The sequence below is a fragment of the Callithrix jacchus genome, chromosome 16, assembly GCF_049354715.1.
Source record: "Callithrix jacchus isolate 240 chromosome 16, calJac240_pri, whole genome shotgun sequence".
In the NCBI taxonomy this organism is placed as follows: domain Eukaryota; kingdom Metazoa; phylum Chordata; class Mammalia; order Primates; family Cebidae; genus Callithrix; species Callithrix jacchus.
Window position 1 is genome coordinate 93,617,470 of NC_133517.1, and position 22,029 is coordinate 93,639,498.

The window sequence follows — 22,029 nt, forward strand, 5'->3', positions numbered from 1 at the left end:
TGGAAAATTCTGTCCTAGCCAGATAATCTCCCACCTGCCTTGGCATGGAATGTATCATTTGCAGAGGAAGCTACACCTCTAGGGAACCGATGCTAGGAGGCTGGTGCTTGTATGGAACATAGGGTTAAAAGGGGGAATGGCAACAGTAAGGTGGAGGAAAAACGGAACGCTGGTGATTCGGAGTAAATTTAAAAGGATTAATATAATCGTACAATCTAAGGGCCCCTGTCTTATTGAGCACAAGAAAACTAATGCCCTGGGAAATTCCTTAAGACCCAAAGAGTTCTTAAACTTGTAAAATACTCTGGCAGTCTTCTGAGTATGTAGTTTTTTCGTTTTTCAAAAGGCCAAGTAGACGGAGACTTTTATGATTCCTCCAGCAGAGGAGCAACACTGCAGTTTTCACTGGCTGGGAGGGTGTCGCGCGGCCGTCGAAAGGAAAGCGCGCAAATCTGTCCCGGTGGGAGGGCGACGGCTGCGGGCCCCGGACTACGAATTACCCGCGCCCCAACACACGCTAGTCTGTACCCGATCTGCCAGCGCCCCACACCCGGGCACCTGCCCCAGGCCTGGAGCCGAGCAGCAGCGTCCCCGGCCCGCGCGGCGCCCCCGCCATCGCCTTTCAGAGCCGGTTCCCGCTTCCGAGGAAACTCCGGTGCGGGCCGTCCCGCCGCCGACTCCCCAGCACCTGCGGCTCCCGGCGCGCCCCACCCTAGCCGCCCCCGCGCCGCGCCCCTCCAGGCCCGCCCCGCTGCCCCCGGCCAGGTCCCGGCTGTGGGAGCCTCACCTCGGGCGGCGCTCGAAGGCCGCTCTCCCTTCCGGTCTCCGTCCAGCCCACCGTCCCCACAGCGAACTGAGAAGGCGCCTTAGAGCGTCGGGGACTGAAGCCGCCTCGGGAACCGCACGGGGAGCGAGAGCTGAGCGATCCCGCGAGACTGCGCCGCCAGGTCGGGCGGGCAGGTCGGGGCTCGCGGCGGCGGCGGCGGCGGCGGCGGGACTGGCCCCACGCCCGGGCTCCGCCTGCGCTGTGCAGCCAGGCCTGACGCTGCAGCCAGCCACGACCCGGCCCCGGTGAACGCACTCGAGGTGCTGAGGTCCCGCCGTGGGGCCGGGAAGCCACCTCCACTTTGCCGTGTGTTACGGCCCCCGAGACACGAGGCTGAGCCCCATCTCGCTAACCGGGTCCGGAAGGGGTCCTGGACAACTGCTGTGAAAACAACGACAAATCGTTTTATTAATTCGGAGAGGCTGCTCACCAACTGGATGCTCAGGTAGCAGTGGGACTCTAGCCCTGGCGGGTCCTACAGTTTTACTGACGCAAAACCCCTAATAGGAAGTTGAATTGCTGTAGAAAATTAACCTAGTGTTGGGTACCAGCTCTATCATGCGTATTAAATTACCCTAATCTTTCAGGGGCATAGTATCCTCACAATATAGGAATGACAATAGTTGTAATGATGGTTAACGTTAACTGGGCACTGGCTGTAAGTCAAATAGTGCCAAGTTCTTTTCAAGTGTTTACACCTAATCTGTAATTCGTAATCCTTCGGGTATATACCCATTAATGGAATTGATGGGTCAAATGGTATTTCAGATGCTAGATCCTTGAATCGCCACACTGTCTTCCACAATGGTTGAACTAATTTACACTTCCACCAATGGTGTAAAAGTGTTTCTATTTCTCCACATCCTCTCCAGAATCCGAAAAAGAACAGAATATTTTGACATATTTCAAAATAGTTACTTTTCACCTCTCCCTATTGGATGTAGGTGATTTTTCTCTGATTTTCATTGAGAGAACCTGGGCGAGCTCCTGCAGGTAAAACTTATAAAAGTGTGGGTGTGCCCTCCAAAGACTAGGCCCCTTGGAGTTTTTCGTTTGTTTCTTTGAGAGGGAGTCTGGCTCTTGCTAGGCTGGGGTGCAGTGGCACAATCTTGGCTCACTGCAACTTCGACTCCTAGGTTCAAGGAATTCTCCTGCCTCAGCCTCCCAAGTAGCCGGGATTACAGGCACCTACCACCACACCCAGCTAGTTTTTGTATTTTTAATAGAAACCAGGTTTCACCATGTTGACCAGGATGGTCTCAATCTCCTGACCTCGTGATGTGCCTGCCTAGGCCTTCCAAAGTGCTGGAATTACAGGCATGAGCCACCACGCCTGACTGGCCCTGTGGAGTTTTAAACTCATAGTCTTAACTATGCTGAGCCTCTAGCAATTCATCAGTTACAGTTCTGGTCTTCCTACTCTGTACTCCTGCCCCTGGAGGTTTCTGCTGGTGGGTTTCTGCTCTAGGAAATTGTGATTCTCTGTATCTGCCTGTTTGTCTCTCCAACTTTGGGGGCAGTGGCGTGCTCTGTGTCCTCACCTCTCCGGTAGATCTAGGAAGAGTTGTTGATTTTCAGTTTGTCCAATTTTTATTTGTTGTTAGGACAGAGTAACAAGCCACAGTAGAAACCTTAATTTCTCGTTTTTAAAAATAGGTGTTACTTTAAGGATTTTATTAATTCCAGTTGCTACTGCCTTAGCAGAAAGTTTCTCCAAGTTAAAATCAAGTTGAAAAATCCCAAGAGCTACAATAATTCAGGAAAGTTATGTAATTTGGCATTAGTATTCATAGAATACTGGCTATATGAAAATTTTGATTATGACAATATAATTAAGGGATTTTGCTGAAATGAAGGGAAGGAAGTAAATTTCACCGGGGTAAATATGTAATTTGTAAACTGTGTATGTTTTTATTTAATTACTTACCCAAACATTTCCAGCCTGTTACCAGACTATGCAAACATATGCAATAATAATCAAATTTATCTGCCTTTGATATTTTGCCTCCTCATTAAAACACAGCTTTACACATTAGAAAGATTTTTGTCTTTATAAATGTATATCTTTTTTCAAGGTAGGAGGATATAACATATTTCAGGTAGCAGTTTGTTAGTTTGATATATGAATTTTAGCTATGTAGACATATAGCATGGTGTCCTCCTTTGTAGTCCTACTTAAGCACTGCACACATGCTAGGGGATAGGCCCGCTTGTGACCACTGACCTGTTGCTGAGGCATTAGCAGTTTGAGGAACGAACAGCAGTGGAGGGACCCCAGCTGGAGGAGGCTGGGCTGAGCAGGGTTATAGAAGAGTACAGAAGGAAAGAGGAACTTGGGAGGAAGCAGTTAGAACTTCCAGTGGCATGAACCCCTTCCCTCCTGAAGTTCTCTCCCAAGTACTTCTTTCCCTAACCCTTGAAAGCTCTACCATGGCTTCCCTCCCTCCAAGTAACATTGTGAATTTGATCATGCACTATCTTAATTTAGGGGAGTCTATCCACATGACATAGAGGATCGTTTCTATTTAAAAACTAACTTTCACTTGAAATACATTCCCTGTCACTCCCTGCTCTAAAAGCTAATTGCTGCAGTGTTCGTAGCATAGCAGTTAACCTTCGGGTTGTGTCCATTATTGTTGTATCTATTATGATTGGCCAGAAATAACAGATCTTCTAATTACTACCTCCAGTATTACTGGAAAAATAACTTTTTCAGTGTAGTAGTAACATGATACTGCAGGGAAGAGCCACATATTTTAATGACAGTTTGACATATAAGACTGCCTCTTTGGAGCTCTGGCATAGTCATTGCAAATAAAGAGATTCATAATGCTAAAGAAAAACAGCCTTAACTCTACGAATGCTTTGCGTTACATTTTATGCCTGTGAGTTTGCCTTGCTGGGTTTGTTTTTAGTGGCTTCAAATCCACCATCTGGTCATTTAAAATATTTAATATATTATCCTTTTTTTCAACCAAAGCAGCCATGTTAAGTCAAATATTAGAAATAGTATTTTCCCTTTATAAAGCTTGTAGCATCTAGAACAGGGCTTCTTGCTCCAATTTAGTAATTTATACAAAATAATTAAATTAATTTACTTTGATATGCAAAACCAACTTTATACCAACTGTTAATCATAGGTTGCTAATAACTCTGATCTTTAAAATTAAAAACAAATGTATTAGAAGAATTAATATTGTTAAAATGCCAATAGTACCCAAAGCAATCCATTAGATTTGATGCAATTTATATCAAAATTTCAATGGCATTTTTCACAGAAATAGAAAAAATCATCCCAGAAATCATATGGAACCACAAAAGACCCTAGGTAGCCAAAGAAATCTGGAGAAAGAGGAACAGAACTAGAGGTATCACACTGTCTAATTTCAAACTGTACTACAAAACTATAGTAATCAAACCAGTATGGTGCTGGTATAAAAACAGACACACAGAGCAGTGAAACAGTAGAGAGAACCCAGAAATAAGCCTATATGTATATAGAGTCAGCTAATCTTTGACAAGGTCACCAAGAATGTACATTGGGGAAAAGATGGTTTCTTTAATAAATGGTGTTGAAAAAAACTAGATATCCACATGCAAAAAAATGAAATTAGGCCCTTTTCTTGTACAGTATACAAAAATAACTTGAAATGGATTAAAGACTTAAATATTACAGCCAAAACTATAAAACTCCTAGAAGAAAACATAAGGGAAAAGCTCTTTGACATTGGTCTTGGCAATAATTTTTTTGGATATGACATCAAAAGCACAGGCAACAAAAGTAAGATTTCATAAGTCGAACTACATCAAACTAAAAAGCTTCTGCACAACAAAGGAAACAATCAACAAATGGAAAAACAATCCTATGGACTGGGAGAAAGTATTTGCAAACTGCATATCTTATAAGGAGTTAATATCTAAAATATGTAAGGAACCCATACAACTTAATAGCAAAAACAAATAAATAAAAACAAAGAATAACTAAAAAATAGGCAAAGAACCTGAATAGATGTTTTACCACATAAAACATTCAAATAATAGGTATATGAGAGGATGCTTAACATCACTAATCATCAGGAAAATGCAAATCAAAACCACGTTGAGAAACATACCTCTTATGATGGCTACTATCAACATGATGAGATGAATATTGGCAAGAGTATGGACAAGAGGGAAACTTGGCACACTACTAGTGGGAATGTAAGTTAGTGCAGGCACACCTCATTTTACTGTACTTTGCTTTATTGTTCTTCATAGATACTGTGCTTTTTACAAATGGACGATTTCTGGAAACTTTGCATAGGGCAAGACGTTGGCGCCATTTTCCCAGTGATGTGTGCTTATTTCATGTCTCTGTGTCACATTTTGTAATTCTTACAATATTTAAAACTTTTTTATTTTTATTATATCTATTATGGTGATCTGTTATCAGTGATCCTTAATGTTACTATTTAATTGTTTAGGGACACTGTGAACCTTGCCCATAGAAGATGACAAACTTATGTGAAAAACGTTGAGTATGTTCTGATTGCTCCACCTACTGACTGTTCCCCATCTGTCTCCCTCTCCTTGGGCCTCTCTACTCCCAGACACACAGCAATATTGAAATTAGGCCAATTAACAATCCTACAGTGACCTCTAAATGTTCAAGTGCCAGGAAGAGTCACATACCTCTCACTTTGAGTCAAAAGCTGGAAATGATTAAGCTTAGTGAAGAAGGCACATTGAAAGCTGAGACAGGCTGAGAGCTAGGCCTCTTGTGTCAAATAGCTAGCAAAGTTGTGGTGCAAAGGAAAAGTACTTGAAGGAAATTAAAAGTGCTACTCTAGTGAACACACGAATGGTAAGAGAGCAAAACAGGCCTATTGCTGATATAAACAAAGTGAGTGGTCTGGATAGAAGATCAAACCAGCCATAACATTCCCTTAAGCAAAAGCCTAATCCGGAACCAAGACTCTAATTCACTTCAATTCTATAAAGGCTGAGAAAGGCGAGGGAGCTGCAGAGCTAGCAGAGGTTGGTTCGTAAGGTTTAAGGAAAGAAGCCATCTCTATAATATAAAAGTGAAGCAGCGGCTGAGCGCAGTGGCTCACGCCTGTAATCCCAGCACTTTGGGAGACCGAGGCAGGTGGATCACGAGGTCAAGAGATCGAGACCATCCTGGTCAACATAGTGAAACCCCGTCTCTACTAAAAATACAAAAAAATTAGCTGGGCATGGTAGCCCGTGCCTGTAATCCCAGCTACTCTGGAGGCTGAGGCAGGAGAATTGCCTGAACCCAGCAGGCGGAGGTTGCGGTGAGCCGAGATCATGCCATTGCACTCCAGCCTGGGTAACAAGAGCAAAACTCCGTCTCAAAAAAAAAAAAGTGAAGCACCATTTTCTAATGGAGAAGCTGCAGCAAATTATCCAAAATATCTAACTGAGATTATTGATGAAAGTGGCTACACTAAATAGCAGATTTTCAGTGGTGAGAAGATCTCAATGCCTGCTTCAAAGCTTTTATGAATAGAATGACTCTCTCTTTAAAGGCTAATGCAGCTGGTGACTTTAAGTTGAAGCCAATTATTATTCACGATTCCAAAAATTGCAAGGCCCTTAAGGATTATGCTAAATCCACTCTGCCTGTGCTCGATAAATGGAAAAACATGGTCTGGATGACAGCACATCTGTTTACAGCATGGCTTACTGAATATTTTAAGCCCACTCTTGAGACCTACTGCTCAGAAAAAAAGAAATATTACTGCTCATTGGGAATACATCTGGTCACCCAAGTACTCTGATGGAAATATTCAAGAAGATTAATGTTTTCATGCCTGCTTGCACAATATCTATTCTGCAGCCCATCAATCAAGGAGTAATTCTGACTTTCAAATCTTATTATTTAAGAAACAAATTTTGTACAGTTTTAGCTGCCAGAGAGAGTGATTCATCTGATAGATCTGGGGAAAGTAAATTGAAACCTGGAAAGGATTCACCATTCTAGATGCTATGAAGAACATTCATAATTCATCGGAGGTCAAAATATCAACATACCTTATTTTACAGACTTATACACTGAGGCTTTCAGAGTTTAAATAACAGAGTTAGTAAATGACCAAGCCAGGATTCAAATACAGAGATGTTAGACTGCAAAGGCCATTTTCTCAAACCACTACATTATTCTATAGTGTATATACAGAATAATACTCATTCTGAAGAAGGAAGCATTATTGACTGGGTGCGGTGGCTCACACCTTTAATTGCAGCACTCTGGCAGGCTGAGGTGGGTAGATCTCCTGAGCCCAGTTCAAGACCAGCCTGGCCAACATGGCAAAATGCCATCTCTACTGAAAATATGAAAATTGGCCAGGCATAGTGGCCCATGCCTGAAATCCCAGCACTTTGGGAGGCTGACAGGGGTGGATCACCTGGGGTCAGGGGTTCAAGATCAGCCTGGCCAACATGGCAAAACTCCCTCTCTACTAAAAATTAAAAGATTAGCCAAGCATGTTTGCAGGCATCTGTAGTCCCAGCTGCTTAGGTGGCTGAGGCAGGAGGATGGCTTGGGCCTGGGAAGTTGAGGCTGCAGTGATCTGAGATTGTGGCACTGCACTCCAGCCTGGGCAACAGAGTGAAACACTGTCTCAAAAAAAAAAAAAAAAAAAAAGTCAACATAAATGAGAGTTTGGAGAAAGTTGATTGCAGCCCCCATGGATGACCTTCGAGGTGTTCAAGGTTGAAGTGGAAGAAGGAACTGGCAGAATATGAAGAGAACTAGAATTAGAAGTGGAACTTAAAGATGTGAATAAATTGCTGCCATCTCATGATCCAACTTTAATGGATAAAGAGTTACTTTTTATAGATGAGCAAAGAAAGTGATTTTTTGAGAAGAAATCTCCTGGTGAAGATGTGAATATTGTTGAAATGATAGAAAATGACTGAAAATATTATGTAGTTGATAAAGTAGCAGCACAGCTGAAGAGGATTGACTCCATTTTGAAAGAAGTTCTGTGGGTAAAATGGTATCAAACAGCATCATATGCTTCAGAGAAATCTTTTGTGAAAGGAAGAGTCAATCAATCAATAAGGTGCATTTCATTGTTATCTTATTTTAAGAAATTTCTGCAGCTACTGCAGCCCTCTCCAACCGTCACCCTGATCAGTCAGCAGCCGTCAACATCAAGGCAAGACCCTTCACCAGCAAAACGATTATGACTCTCTAAAGGCTCAGATGATTGTTAGCATTTTTCATCAATGATGTATTTTTAAATTAAGGTATTTACATTGTGTTTTAGACATAATGCTATCACACACTTAGTAGGCTACAGTGAAGTGTATACAAAAGTTTTATATGTACCGGGAAACCAGAATAATTATGTGACTGACTTTGTTGCAAAATTTACTTTATCGTGGTGGTCTGGAACCAAACCTGAAATATCTCCTAGGTATGCCTGTATGCCATATGGAAAACAGTATGGAGGTTCCTCAAAAAATTAAAAATAGAACTACCATATAATCCAGCAATTATGCTTATGGTTATATATCCAAAAGAACTGAAGTCAGTATGTTGAAAAGATATATACACTTCTGTGTTCACTGTAGCATTATTCACAATAGCCGAGCTATTGAAACTACTTAAGCATTTGTTGGTGGATGAATGGATAAAGAAAATATGACATAAGTATACAATGAAATATAATTCAGCCATAAAAAGACAGAAATCCTGCCATTTGTAACAACACAGGTGAACCTGGAGAAAATAATACCAAGTGAAACAAGCCAGACACCGAAAGACAAATACTGTATGATCTTACTTATTTGTGGAATTAAAAAAAGTCAGAGTCATAGAAGCAGCAAGTAGAAAGGTATTCACTAGGGGGCGGGGGATGGGAGAAATGGAGGGATGGTCAAAGGAGACAAACTTTCAGTTATAAGATGAATAAGTTCTGGGGATCTAATGTACAGCATGGTGACTATAGTTATATACTGTATCATATACTTGAAATTTACTAAGAGAGTAGATCTTAATTGTCTCACCACACACACACACACACACACACACACACACGCATGCACACACACACCACAAAATGGTAACTAAGGTTATTAATGTGTTAATTAACTTGATTGTGGTAATCATTTTGCAATGTATATGTATATCAAATTATCACATTGTATGTCTTAAACATACAGAATTTTTATTTTCCAATTCTAACTCAATAAAGCTAGGAAAAAGAAATATAAAAAGTAAGCACAATGGGATAAGTATGTATCATAGGTTGATAAGTGAAGGAAAACATGGAGTTAAATTTTTAGAGAAAGTGGAATTAAAGAATTATTACTATATTTCAGTTCAATCGATCAGATTTTATAGAAGAGGTGGGCTTTAGGGAGCCCACCTCTTCTATAATTTGAATGTAGAAGTTTTACATTTTACATTTTACATTTTTCAAATTTTACATTTAATTTGTAAAATTATTGAGAGATTTGGTGTTTCTGACATGGTATGTGGGTGGGGAGACAGTTTAGAGGCAGCAGTGGGATAATTTAATACAAAGGATCTTGTGTGTCTCACTTGAAGGCAGAAGCAGATGTACTGTAAATAATGAAGCTTAAGCATCAGGGACCTTTCCAAGGCTCTATCTAATTTGATATTTTGGAATCTTACATTCTTCTTCTTTAAAAAGGTCTCTAAAATTGTGTAAGCTTTAAGAACCTCACAATCATAATTCACTCTTCTTGAATAGAGGAAAATAACATAGTGGAGACCAGGGAAGTTGGGTCATTCAGATGGGTTTCGAGGCACTTACTAACGTCTGGAAGAGTTTAATTGATTTGTCCTTTGAAAGGGAGAGTGGTATAAGATGAGGTTGCTGACATCTATTTTTGTGAATAATAAACCTTGTATTACTAGTTAACTTTTTTATGCATAAATTTGACAAAACTTAAAACTATTTATCTATTTATTTATTTCAGGGGAGGTGGAACCCTGAGAAGCCCATGTACATGCAAAGCCTTTGTTGCAGAGATCTTCAGATCAGGTAAGTTATGTGAGCTTTTGTCCCTCCACTGCCTCCTCCAATCCAGAAATCCTTGCTGCCAAAGGAAGAATTTGAGGGAAGAGGAAACTCCTCTCTCGTTGCCTGGCCTGGCCCTCCACCTTCTCAATTAATGACAAGGAATTTCTTTTCATCAAACAGTCTTCTTCATTATCCTCTTTCCATGGGTTGGATTTTTCCCCACACTGCCATATCTGAAAGTAGAATTGAATTAGCCTCGAGGTGGATTCAGCCTCCAAGTAATTTCACTAATGAACAACTTAATTCACAATAAAAACATGAGTCAGTCTTGACTCTTTTTAAATGTAATTTTGGATGATCACTTTTATTTTTAATCTTAAAACATGGCCCTGACTAAAATGATTATACTTTTGCTCAAATTAAATTGATTATAATCTTAAAGGTATTATTTTATTAAAGGGAGAGAGATGATTTAAACAAGAATCTTATTAATAAAATATTTCTATTTTAGCAAGAACTGTGGATAGAACAAATATTGACTTAGATTAATAAATTCACTATAACATAAATGACAATAAGAGAATTATATGGGAAGATCAACAACTAGAGACATCTGAGATTGTAAAAGCCATTCTATGGGCTTCCTATAGTTACAAGACAAACTGAAAGTTACAGAATGTCTTCCTAAATGAAATTTTCTTTAGTTAGAAAAAAACACAATTGTCAGGTCTAGGTTTGAGTTGGGTGACAGTGGGATATGATGAGTTGGACAGAAATAGAGAGAGGAGATAAAATATATATTCCCAAGGAAGTATAAGAAACTGTTAACTTTGGATTCCTAATGGCTGCCTGGAATAAGTGGGAGCCTGGTGTGCAAAGGGGACTGTTGCCCTTCTTTCACATCAATTGTGCATGACTTTCATAAAAACACTTTGGAGGAAAATAGGAAAATTTCACAGTATAGTATATACATAAGTGCAAAAGGCAAAAATGAAATAAACATACAAAGGTAAAAACAACAATGACATACCATACCCAGCTTTTTTTTTTTTTTTTTCTTTTTTTGAGACAGAGTTTTGCTCTTATTGCCCAGCCTGGAGTGCAATGGTGTGATCTCAGCTCACCACAACCTCCCCTTCCTGGATTCAACTGATTCTCCTACCTCAGCCTCCAGAGCAGCTGGGACTATAGGCACACTCCACCACGCCCAGTTAATTTTTGTATTTTTAGTAGAGACAGGGTTTCATCATATTGGCCAGGATGGTCTCGATCTCTTGACCTCATGATCCGCCTGCCTCAGCCTCCCAAAGTGTTGGCATTACAGGTGTGAACCACTGTGCCTGGCCTTCATACACAGCTATTAAAATGGTCAAAATTCAAAGCAATGACATCACCAAATGCTAGCAAGAATGTACAGGAACAGGAACTCTCAATCATTGCTGGTGGGGATGCAAAATTGTATAGTCACTTTGGAAGACAGTTTGGCGGTTTCATATAAAACTAGATATACTCTCACCATATGACCCAACAATTTCACACCTAGGTATTTACCCAAAGGAGTAGAAAATTTATGTTGACACTAAAACCTGTACATGAATGTTTATAGCAGCTATGTTTATAATTGTGAAAACTTGGAGGTAACTAAGATGTCCTTCAGTAGGTGAATGGATAAACTGTGGTATATCCAGAAAATGGAATCCTATTCAGAACCAGAGAGATAGGCTATCAATCTATAAAAAGACATGAAGGAACCTCAAATGCATATTACTAAGTGAAAGAAGCTAATCTGAAAAGTCAGCATACTACAGTATGATTGCAACTGTATGATTGGTTCTGAAAATATAAAAAACTATACATAGGCAAAACTATGAAGACAGTAAAAAGATTGGTGGTTGCTAGAGGTTGGGAGGGAGAGAAGAACAAGTAGGCAGAGCATAAAGGATTTTGGGGCAGTGAAACTGCTCCGCATGATACTATAATGGCAGATGCATGTCATTGTGCATGTGTCAGAACCCACAGAATGTACAACGTCGAGAGTGAACTCTAACATGAACTACAGACTTTGGGTGACAATGATGTGTCAGTGTAGGTGCGTGGATTATAACAAACATACTATCTGGTGGGGGATGTTCATAGTTGGGGAGGCTGTGCATGTGTGAGGGCAGGGAGTGATATGGGAAATCTCTGTATTTTCTGCTCAGTTTTGCTATGAACCTAAAGCGTCTCAAAAAACAAAAGTTGGAAAAAGAGAAGAGAGGAGAGGAGAGAGGAGAGGAGAGAGGAGCAGGAAGGATTCTGTGAAAACTCCCCAGAACAAGACTGTCATCTTGCTCTTGAGAGTCTGATGGTTAATTTAAAGGGTGGAAGGGGTTCTGTCTGGACCTTAAAAAGCCATGGGCAAGAAGGAGTTGAAATTACCAGAGTTTCCTAAAACATTAGTTACACAGAGGGTGAAATAAAAGGAAGGTCTGTACAAACACACAGGCATTGACACTACTCTGCCTAGAAGCAGTGGTCAAATCCTTAGCAGTGGGCTGGGAGTGTGGATGGGGGTCCTGCTGTCCCACGTTAATTAAGTCAATAATTACTAAGCTGTTCTCTCTCTCTCTCTCTCTGTGTGTGTGTGTGTGTGTGTGTGTGTGTGTGTGTGTGTGTTAGGGGTGGGGAAAACTGCACGAGGGCTCCAAGAGTTATCTGGGAAAAAAAACCTACCATGGCAGGGAAATGAGTGATATTGCCTCTTCTAATGGGAAAATTGGATGAGGCAGAAGAAATTTCTAGAAAAATGTATATGTCTTGATCATGTTTCATCCAGTTTTGTAAATGGAATTTCCATTTAAGACATCTCAAAACAGACAGCTATATCCTACCAGACTTTGCAGAAAATGTTGAAATAGACACATTCCTTGGCTTTTTTCCTGTTGGGCTGTTTTAACTGCAGTTGAAATGTTGGCAGTCCATTGTATTCAACAAGAAAAACAGGGATTTAAGATATTTTGTAATTATCTTGGGCTTCAAGGAAACTATATCTAGAAGGAAAAAAGCTGACCCATCTTGGACATCAGGCATGATTATTAAACCTGCTTTTAACATTTTATTTCACGTTTGATTCCCTACTTAAGACTTTTGCATAAGCCCATCTCATGTGTTTTTTAAACCTGATTTACACACATTTCTAATTGTGAATAGAATGGAAACTCTCATACTGGAGAATTAATTCTCTTTTGGAGAAGGAGTGTTTCTTCTACTTGCTCCCATGTTTCTGGTAATGAGTCTTTTAAGACATTTCTCCTGATCATAGGTTCTAAGTTTTAAGCTTAGTGAGATTACTCAGAAACAGGGAGTAAGAAAATGACTGTTAGGTGGCAGAGGCCTGGAAAAATAAACGAGATATTTGGCGACCTCCCAGGCTCTGCAAAGAAAGCCTGGTGAAAATTATCAGGAAATACAACTACGAGGTTTTGTGAGTGCAAGTATAGTCCCTGCACACAATATTCCCCTTAGGGCCGCTAGCAGGAGCAGTGTGGTGTGGCTAATAGCAAGTGCTGTGGCTTTAGACTTTCTGGGTTCCAATCCTAGGCTGGGCATCAGTAACTCTATACCTTAGCTAAGTTCCTTAAGTTCTCTGCCATGGTTTCTATAGCTGTAAAATCAGTTTCATAACAATAATCCATTTTTCACTGGTTGTTGTGAGGCTTAAGAATTAATTTAGGCAAAACACTAAGACTATTGCCCGGCAAGTGGTAAGATGCCCAATTAATGTTGGATGTTACCATGTCCATTGTGGAAAGTCCCTGGAGGCCTGCTGAAATACAGGCAGATGTCAGTGGCATGAACTATTCTGACAGGGACATCAGGCATTCCCTTTATCTTCCCTTCACGTCAGGAGGAGCTTATGAGAATCGTGCAGCAACCATTTCTTATTGCCCTTGAGCTTATGCGACAACTGGTTGGTTCTTCTGGTCTCCACCGAGCTTTCCCATGAACATGTGGTGAGCTACAAGGCAGCTAGGTGGCTCTGCTTCTAGAGGTTGGCTAGCTATTCACAGGGATGTTTCTTTTCTCCTCCATGTAGCCCCTCATCCTCCAGCAGGCTAGTCTAGCTATAGTTTGTTCACTTGGTATTCTCGGGGTTTCAAAAAGGAGATTGAAACTATACAAGACCTTTTGAAGCCTAGACTTGGAACTGGCATGAAATGTCTTCTGCTGCATTCTTTTGGGCAAAGCCAGTTACAAGGCCTGCCCAGATTCAAGAGAGATGCCATCTCTCAGTGGGAGGAGCCTGAGTCATCCTGCAAAGGAAAACTCAGTCATTTTTGCAAACAATCTTCTACACTACGCAATTTCATAATTTCTTGTTCAGCATTTCTAGCATGTAGTCATGTACCTGGAACATCTTCAAATATGGGTAGATCACTGTTTTACTAGGCAGCTCTTACTGTGGGAATGTTCTCCCTTATTATCCTTCTGTAAAGACACAGACTCTCGCAGAATCTTTGAATCACAGAATTGAAGGTCGTTTAGGCAATGGACTCTTTGAAGCCCAGTTCCTGTACAGGAAGCCACAGGAAGTCTGCAATTTCCACTGATTTGTCCCAGTTCTACCTTTCGGAGCAAAACAAAACATTATGTATTTATTACTCATTTGTTTTTAAAAGCTTCTAATCAAGGCCAACATGGGCATTACATAACAGATACATGCTCCATTCCGGCCACTGTTTATTCATGGTCCTTTATTTATTCATGCACTCAATATATATTAAGCCATTTCCATGGGTCAGGAATGCATTTTAATATAAGTAAGGTGTGGGGTTTCAAGTCACTTAGATTTGGATTTAAGCCTCATTTTACTGTCTATCTGCCAACTGTGTGATACTGGGGGACATTATTATTTAGTTTATCTAATTCTGTTTCCTCACCTAAAAAATAAATAGGATTAACCCTACCTCACTGGGAGATTGTAATAGTTAAATAAAATAACAAATATAAAGTGCCTGACCTATATTAGACACTCAGTTAAAGGTAGCTATTAATCATTATGTATCAAGGGATAATAATATTCCAGATACGTTTTCTGTGATCTCACCATCTCCTGTGGTCTCAAATTAATTTTCATGTCTTGACAATACTTCCTTCTTTTTTTTATTTTTATTTTTTGAGATGGAATCTCACTCTGTTGCCTAGGGCTGGAGTGCAGTAGCGTGATCACTACAACCTCCACCTCCCGGGTTCAAGAGATTATCCTGCCTCAGCTTCCCAACTAGCTGGGACTACAGGTGCCGGCCACAACACCTGGCTGATTTTTAAATTTTTAGTAGAGAGGGAGTTTTGCCACGTTAGTCAGGCTGGTCTCAAACTCCTGACCTGAGGTGATCAACCCCCATCTGCCTCCCAAAGTGCTGGGATTTCAGGCGTGAGTTACTGTGCCTAACCAATTTTCACATTTTCAGTAGAGATGGGGTTTCACCATGTTGGCCAGGCTAGTCTTGAACTCCTGATCTCAGGTGATCCACCCTCTTCGGCCTGCCAGAGTGCTGCAATTAAAGGCATGAGCCACTGTGCCCAACCAACAATGCTTCCTCCTTTAGAATGAGTATTGTTCTGCATATACAGTATAGTATAGTATAGTATAGTGGTTTGAGGAGATGAACTTTGGAGTCAGACATATCTGTATTTGAATCCTTTCAGTCATTTACTAACTCTGTTATTTAAACTCTGAAAGCCTCAGTGTATAAATCTGTAAAATAATAAGAAGAAGAATTCAAAACTTTGACATGAGAATTATAAAACCCTGGCCGGGCGCAGTGGCTCACGCCTGTAATCCCAGCACTTTGGGAGGCCGAGGTGGGTGGATCACGAGGTCAAGAGATTGAGACCATCCTGGTCAACATGGTTAAACCCTGTCTCTACTAAAAATAGAAAACATTAGCTGGGCATGGTGGCGCGTGCCTGTAATCCCAGCTACTCAGGAGGCTGAGGCAGGAGAATTGCCTGAACCCAGGAGGCGGACGTTGCGGTGAGCCGAGATCTCGCCATTGCACTCCAGCCTGGGTAACAAGAGCGAAACGCCGTCTCAAAAAAAAAAAAAAGAGAATTATAAAACCCTTAGCTTGGTGCCTGACACTTACTGAGTCCTTGCACTGTCCACTCTATTCAATGCATTTTTTGTTACACGTAGCACAGTGCCATGGAAAGAATGAGAAGAAAACTGGTCAATTCACTACGGCTCTTGGAGTCTTCACCTTAATGTATAAGGAAGGGGATGAGTTCCGTCGTCCTCAGGGTACCTGATAGCCTAGGAATTACTTCCTCCAGATTGTTCCTTACTTCCTTTATCAGAAATAGAATTATGTAGGAGTGTTGGAGCGTAGAAAGTACATGAAAATGGAAATTCACAGCCCTTCCAGATGAAATAATCCCATAATTGTGAGCACCTTGGCTTCTCAGAAATGTGCCAGGCCACCCTGGCTCTGATGATCAAGTATGACTATCTGGAAAGTCAAAGTTGGAGAGAAATTGCCCTCTTTGCCCATGCATTATGCTTGGAGTTTTATATGGGGTTAAATAGAATATGGGGTGTAACCGCAGCTGTAACTGAAAGGGCAGGCAGCTAGATAGTTTGTTTTGAAAAGCACTAATGACCAGGGGCTAATTTCCTTTCACTGGCTACATATTGTTCAGAGGTGGAAAGAAAGATTGGAACAAGTAATTCAATTCCATATTCTAGTGCCTTAGAATGTTTTTTAAAAATCTGAGTCTTGGCAAATGATTTCCTTAAGGAAAACTCCCCGAAACATGATGAGTAGATCTAACATGAGGAGATGATGGCAGAACAGTTATGGGACTTGTCACTTTTTTTAATGTAAAGAGCTCCCACTAGTGTTAATAGAGGATCCACAGGAAAAATTCAGTGCAATACACAAAGATGCCTGACTTTGGTGAAAGGCCTGATGTGCCATCACATATTATGAATAGCAGCCCACGGTAGCTGCATGCAACTAATCTTGTTGGGTTCAGTTCCATTTAGGACTGAGCATTTCTTTTATGTTTATTCTTTTTTTTCCCCAAAGGATCCCTGTAAGTTATCTAAGAAAAATACTATGTCCAAGACGTAGTTGAGCAATGAAAACGTTTGTTTGTTGTTTTTGCCCCATGAGAAAATCATTTCACTACTAGATGTGTCTTATTAGCACCATTCCTGACTTAAACAAAGATAAGGTGCTCCTTTAACACAGTTGTAAGAGTAGTTCTGTCTTGTGAAATTCCTGTCATTTCAATTGGAATATTTTTCTTTAGGCAGCTGACAATATATAGGCTGTATCAACATTATTTCTCTAAGAAATGTATCTATAGATGCTTGTCTATTCTCTTAAACCACTGAAAGAGCAGAAGAGATTATGGAAGAGATGGCTAGGTTGGCACAAAATATTACATTTCTTAATAAATTAAGCCTCTGAAATGTATCAGAAATATTATAAACCACTTGTAAATATTTATAACTCTTTTTTATCTTTAAGCATATGATAAAAGTTAACATAAATATACAGTGCAATGTGTAATGGTTAAAGTCTTAGCATGTCGGGGTGGTATCAAAAAAGTCACTCCTGGAAACAAAAGAGCAAAGAGCAAGAAAACTTCTATCATGGTGTCAGCTCCAACAGATGTTATTTTGACATAATAAACTTTTATAACATATGATAATTAAGTCAGTCTTCCATATTAGTGTAAAACTTCCATAATGTATGATAATTAAGGAAGAAATGATCCATCCTATAAGAAGAATAAGAAGACCTTGAAATTACCAGCTAGACAAAAAGATAAAGAATAACAGAGAAGAGGGAGAAAGAAAGTATTTAGCTTTGGGAGGCCGAGGCGGGTGGATCACGAGGTCAAGAGATCAAGACCATCCTGGTCAACATGGTGAAACCCCGTCTCTACTAAAAATGCAAAAAATTAGCTGGGCATGGTGGCGCGTGCCTGTAATCCCAGCTACTCGGGAGGCTGAGGCAGGAGAATTGCCTGAACCCAGGAGGCGGAGGTTGCAGTGAGCCGAGATCATGCCTTTGCACTCCAGCCTGGGTAACAAGAGCAAAACTCTGTCTCAAAAAAAAAAAAAAAGAAAATATTTAGCAAATACATTCACAAAATTATAGCTAAAAGGAACATTGGGAGACAAGTTGGGCTACCATCTCTCCATAGACTTTCTGCATCTTATTCTGTCCCCATGATCAAAGTTTTGAAAATATTTCTTTTAAGTGATAATTATAATGAACACTTATTGGGCACTTATTGAGTCAGGCCTTTGCAGAATGGTTACATCATCTCATTTAGTTGTTCCAATAACTCTATAATCCTAAGAGGTAAGTATTATTATAATTGTCACTTTTCCAGATGGCTCCCAGAGATTGAGGAACTTGCCCAAAGTTACGTAGCTTGTGAGTGACAGAGCCAGGGTGGGAACCACATCTGTTTGAGCATTATGATCTTCTGCCAGTCGTTTGCCTGCCTACTCCTATCTCCAGTATCACACTTTCATTGTCTACTTTGCATCATAGATGCTAAATCTACGCTGTCTAATATGGAAACCACTAGCTACATGTGGCACTTTAAATTAAATGAATTTAAAATTTAGTTCCTAGTCATCTCAGACGCATTTCAAGTCCCCATGTAACTAGGGGCTAGTGTATCAGACAACACAGATTATAGAACATTTCTATCACAGCAGAAAATTCTGCTGGACCCCTCTGAATTCTAGACCCTGTAAACAACATTTTCTTTCAATAAACTCTCAATGCCCATGGAAAGCACTGAAGGGTGGTGGGAGAAACCATTGTTCATCCTCTAACAACCTCTGATGGGTACAGACTCCGGTGTCCTTTGGCAATTTTAGCAGCACTGGCTGTGGGCCACAGCTTCTGGTAAGCAGTATATAGCAGTGGTAGCAGCTGCAGGCCCTGGTGATGTGTCAGTGGTTCTGGGAGCAATAGCAAGCCTCAGCAGTAACAGAGATGAATGCCTGATGGGACTGGTAACAGCAATTTCTTCCTTTCTTTTGCTCCAGCATTAGGGTGGTAGCAGATCTCATTTTTGCTCCTTCAGGCCTTCCAGCACTTGTATCTATTTCTTCTGTTAACTCTCCTATTTGAAGTACCTAGAGTGTTTCTTACTAGTCTCCAACCCTGAGTCTAAGTTCTTAACCAGTAAGTTATGGTTGAAAGAAAATGAAGAGTTGAGATTTAACCAAATATGAGTGATTATTATCTAGACCAAAGGTGGAGTGATTATTAGCTAGAATGCCTAAACTATCAAAATACATTGACAACCACAGCTATAACTCTTTTTTGTATGGTAAACATTTATTACTTACATAAAAATATTTTTAAAAATTTAGAAGTTATAGATCTTCCCTTGATTTTTAATCTTACTCTAAAGTTTTATTGACAAACCTAAAATCAGATTTCTTAGGAATACTAAAATCATCAATTACATTAATTCCATGATTAATCAGCTGATTTTAACATCAAAAAAGTTATAACTTAAACCTACTGTACTTAACGTATTCAAAGTTAACACTACTCATTAATGGTTAAAGGGGTTGAGGATATAGAGGATGGGAAGATCCTGGAATGTAAATTGTCCTATTATTTCTGTTAAATCCATAGTCTACATTGTAGAAATCTATAATATAGATTTCTATAAATGTAACTACTTAAGAGAACTTTCCACAAAGGAGACATTTGATTTTTGACTTACTGCTTATTCATGCTCCTCCCACCAACTGTTGATCAGGGTCAGAAATAGTAAAAGAGGATAAAGTGGGACTCCCAAAATGTTGGCACAGGAGTTACATGGATCTTCTCACAAGCAAAACAGTGATATAACTGGTGAAAACTATTTTTTAAAAATTCGTTCAAAATATCTGGAAATTGTCTGAAGGAAATATGACAATGAAGAAACATTCATTCAAGAAAGTCTACTAAATTTTGTTAAGAACAGTGGCAGTTGGTGGCATTTGAGCTACAACCAGTTATATTACTCTTTCCTCTGCCTCCAGCTCTGTGTTACAAAAGTTCTACTCCATGTGTGCACAGCCAAGAAGACAGGGACTTTCTCTCTCTCTCTCAGTCTGGAGTCATGGTTCACCATGAAAGTGCAGACCACTAGAAATTCTCTCCCCTAACCCTCAGTATCATGTTGTGGAATCTCTGTAATTCTGCAAATTATTTTAGTGTATGTAATGTATGTCATTAAAAAGAGTTGTATTTAATGTATGTAATTCTGCAGAGAAAGGTAATTTCAGACAGTCATGGCTGAGACTTCTGGGTCTCTATTCTGCCTTCCAGTACTACTGATAAGTAGAAGCTATATCCCAAGGATTGCAAACAAAGACTAGGGGCTCCAAGTCATCCCTACCCCAACTTATAGCATGAAGGGTCCATACCAAAAGGTTAAGTCCAAAAGACCACAGGCTACCAACCCTATCTACATGTCCACTGGTAGGGTTGGGGTGTCACAAGATAAAGCATGTCTTTATCTTCAGCTTCATTGCAGTTGTGTAAGATTTTTGCCCAGAAGGAAAGACAGACCATAAGGACAAAGAATTCTGTCAGATGAACCAATTTTATTTGGAAAAGAGAATAGAGAAAAGCCTGTTGAAAACAGTGAAGCTCTTAGTGGAGAACAATTAAGAGAAGGCTGATAGCTCTGCCACAAGCAAAGTGGCAGAATAACCAAGAGACAGCAAAGGGATAACTAAGAAGAGCTCTTCTGGGATCACAAACAACTCTGGGGATCAGGAAGGCTGTGTATCTATGCTAGGTTGCACCCACTCAGAGCAAGACATGCACAGACTTGAAAGCATTCCCCAACTGGAGCACAGACTCATTGACACAAGTGACTTAAACATAACCCCATGAGCAAACACTGACTACACAATATTCTACTTTGCCACAAGGATGACTCCTAGGAAGTCAGGCTTAAAAATAATCATAGGCAAGTGAGGCGGACACTCACAAGGAAAGCCCCAACCCCCCCCCCCAGACAGAGCATCTGAGGAAAAAAAGGGGTTTTCTTACGAGTTAGGTTGCAGCAGAACTAAACATAGCAGCCTAGCAGCCCTGAATGAACAACAGAGCTCACAGCTCAGCACTTGAGCTCCTACAGACTGTCTCCTCAAGCAACTCCCTGACCCCTCTATATCCATAAGACTGACATTCGTCAGACATCATCCTGGGACAAAGATAGCAGAAAAAGAAACTGGTAGCATCCCTCACTGTTCTGCAGCTGCTACAGGTGCACCCCAGACAAGCAGGGCCTGGAGTGGACCTCAGCGGTCGTACAGTGAAGGGGCTAGACTGGTAGAAGGAAAACCAAGTAACAGAAATACTCCATCATCAACAATCTGGGTGTCCACTCAGAGATCCAATCAAAAAGTCAGTAACTACACAGACGACAGGTGGATAAATCCACAAAGATGGGAAGAAACCAGCGCAAAAAGGAGGAAAACACCCGAAACCAGAACACCTCGCCACCTAGAAAGGACCAAAACTCCTCACCAGCAAGGGAACAAAGCTGGACGGAGAATGACTGTGACGAAATGACGGAATTAGACTTCAGAAGGTGGATAATGAGAAACTTTTGTGAGCTAAAAGAACATGTTTTAAATCAATGCAAAGAAACTAAGAACCTTGAAAAAAGATTTGAGGAAATGATAACAAGAATGGATACCATAGAGAGGAATATGAATGAATTAAAGGAGCTGAAAAACACAATACGAGAACTTCACGAAACATGCACAAGTTTCAATAGCCGAACTGACCAAGCAGAAGAAAGAATATCAGAAGTCAAGGATCAACTCAATGAAATAAAACGAGAAACCAAGACCAGAGAAAAAAGCGCAAAAAGGAATGAACAAAGTCTCCAAGAAATGTGGGACTATGTGAAGAGACCTAACCTACGTTTGATAGGTGTACCAGAATGTGATGAAGAGAATGAATCCAAGCTGGAAAATACTCTGCAGGACATTATCCAGGAAAATTTCCCCCACCTAGCAAGACAGGCCAACACTCAAATGCAGGAAATACAGAGAACACCACAGAGATATTCCGCAAGAAGAGCAACCCCAAGGCACATAATCGTCAGATTCAACAAGGTTGAAATAAAGGAGAAAATACTAAGGGCAGCCAGAGAGAAAGGTCGGGT

General features: G+C 40.5%; 2 protein-coding genes across 2 annotated transcripts in view; one reads left to right on the forward strand and one right to left on the reverse strand.

The window, feature by feature from the left end:
• FZD6 (frizzled class receptor 6) overlaps positions 1 to 894 on the reverse strand; it is a 29,172-nt gene extending 28,278 nt beyond the window's left edge. The window contains exon 1 of the mRNA XM_008983388.5: positions 788 to 894. The gene's annotated coding sequence lies outside the window, so the exon portion shown is untranslated. The remainder of the gene's footprint in view (positions 1 to 787) is intronic.
• Positions 368 to 22,029, forward strand: part of LOC144579690 (uncharacterized) — a 79,379-nt gene continuing 57,717 nt past the window's right edge. The window contains exons 1-2 of the mRNA XM_078352478.1: positions 368 to 1,271; positions 9,785 to 9,849. Coding sequence (XP_078208604.1) covers positions 368 to 1,075 — 708 coding nt within the window. The 3' untranslated portion in view covers positions 1,076 to 1,271; positions 9,785 to 9,849. The remainder of the gene's footprint in view (positions 1,272 to 9,784; positions 9,850 to 22,029) is intronic.